This window comes from Pygoscelis adeliae, unplaced genomic scaffold, assembly GCF_000699105.1.
Source record: "Pygoscelis adeliae isolate BGI_AS28 unplaced genomic scaffold, ASM69910v1 Scaffold387, whole genome shotgun sequence".
NCBI lineage: Eukaryota > Metazoa > Chordata > Aves > Sphenisciformes > Spheniscidae > Pygoscelis > Pygoscelis adeliae.
Genome location: NW_008825115.1, coordinates 761845 through 763806, shown reverse-complemented (window position 1 = coordinate 763806; position 1962 = coordinate 761845). Strand labels below are relative to the sequence as shown.

At 45.0% G+C, this 1962-nt stretch overlaps 1 protein-coding gene across 1 annotated transcript in view; it reads right to left on the bottom strand.

Annotated features, from left to right (window-relative positions):
* Positions 1-319, bottom strand: part of MEAF6 (MYST/Esa1-associated factor 6) — a 7978-nt gene extending 7659 nt beyond the window's left edge. The window contains exon 1 of the mRNA XM_009328237.1: positions 252-319. Coding sequence (XP_009326512.1) covers positions 252-319 — 68 coding nt within the window. The remainder of the gene's footprint in view (positions 1-251) is intronic.
* Between the last annotated feature and the right edge of the window lie 1643 nt (positions 320-1962).

Here is a 1962-nt window from a genome sequence, read left to right as displayed (position 1 = left end):
CCGCCCGAGCCGGGGGTCTCACAGCCGGCGGCGCGGCAGGGACGGGCCCAATCCGGAACGGGTCTGGGGGAGTACAGAGAGCCTCGCTGAGGCAAGACAGCGTTTTGCCTCCCTTTTCCATCGCAGCCGCGATCCCGGCTCCGTGCCTCCCCTTTGTGGCAAAAAAGCCGGTCCAAAATAGGTCATTTCAGCTGTGCGTACATCTCTCCGGTTCAATCGAGCGTTTTTATCTAGGTTCGGGCTTCCGTTACGCTCGTCTAAACGCCCGGCCGTCAGCGAGGCGTGAGGGGCTAGCCTGCCCTTCCACAGCACCGATCATCCCCGGCCTAAACCCCACGGTGATTTCGAATTTCTGAGCGTCACCTGCCTGCCTCGGGGGCAAACCAGCCGGGACGCAGAACAAGCCACCTGGGCCACACTCGGCTACGAAAGGTCCGAGCAGAGGGGTGCGGTACAAACCCTCCGCACTCACGGCCTCTCAAGCACACAAATCGTGCAATTTTTTTTTTTTTTTTAACTTATTTGGTGTCCTTAATACTGAAACGAGTACTGAAAGTTCATCTATTTCAAGGAACGTAAAGGAAAAAAAAAGAACACTAGAAAAATATTACAACTAAAAGGAATTAGGGCTAAATTTACAAATTCTTTATTTAAAAACCCCTAGAGTATATATAAAGGAGACCATCCCAGTCAAAACTCATTCCACCTACTGTTTGAAAACCTACATCAATGCCCCATATTTACACCATAAATGTTCCAGCCCGTGTATACAATATGCAGCATCTGTATACACGAAGTATGTACACAGCAGGTGCGAACAGCTTGTGACCACAGAACAAACATCCAGGCAAATCAGTAAACAGGGTGGAAAATACACATTTCTTACACCATAAAGCAACGGGGAGAAGACATCCAAAAATATGCAAGATGCAAGTACTTTCAGTGAGTGGAATTATTTCTTCTCTTCCTAAAGCGTTGTTTTCTTTTACAGGGGAGAAGACTATTTTAAACAAGGGACTTGTATAACTTTTTATAAAAAGAAAACTTAAATAGTGCAAACTCTGGTTAAAACATGTCACCACATAAAAGGTATTTATGCGTAATACAAACAAAACCAAATTCATGGGGCAGGGGTGGTAGCAGAAATAAAGGCCCCAGCTTTGGACCTGGACACTCAACACCCAGTAGCAGTTTCAGCATCGTACGTTGGAACACGTACTGGGCAGACACCGACCTGGACCTCAGCCCCCAAATCACAGTATCGTCACCTAAAATCCCAAGAAGCGTTTAACTTCTATTTCAAATTACCTTGTCATTTTCAGGTAGTGTATTCCAGTGAAACGCCCGTCCCTGAAAGTTATCACAAGGCAAACTAATTACCCAAAACATACAAATACAAGAGGGGCTTTGCAACATTTCCACCTTTTTAGTAGCGAGCCTGGTAAATCCTCCCCTCTGGAACTCCTAACAGGCAAAGGACTTTGGCAAACTCTACCAAACAAGACGTGTTACAAAATGCATCGGGTTACTTTCTAACTAATATTTCAGTTAAGTAGCATTTTCAAAGGGCTACGAAAAAACAGTTAATAAAAATAATTTTAAATATGCCAGCTGTGTTTTACATCGTTTCCTAGAAGAGGACAGTCTTTCAACAGCTGTTGAATATTTCCAGCATCAGAGCTTTCACATCCAGGTGCTCTTTTGCTTGTCGGGGGGGAAAAAAGAAAGAAAGAAAAAAAAAAAGCTGTATTTCCTGATATGCAGAACTATCAAAGACGAATAATCAGTGAAGTCCCCCAAAATAAACTACAAGAACAGATCAGCAACAGAAAAAGGACTTTAAGGCAATAAGAGGCATCAGTGCTGCGATGCTCCAATGTTTACACCCCAATGCATGTTCAACCGCAAAGAATTTCTGTCCCCTGCCGCGTTCCCCCCCCCCCCCCAGTTTCCCCCACCTTT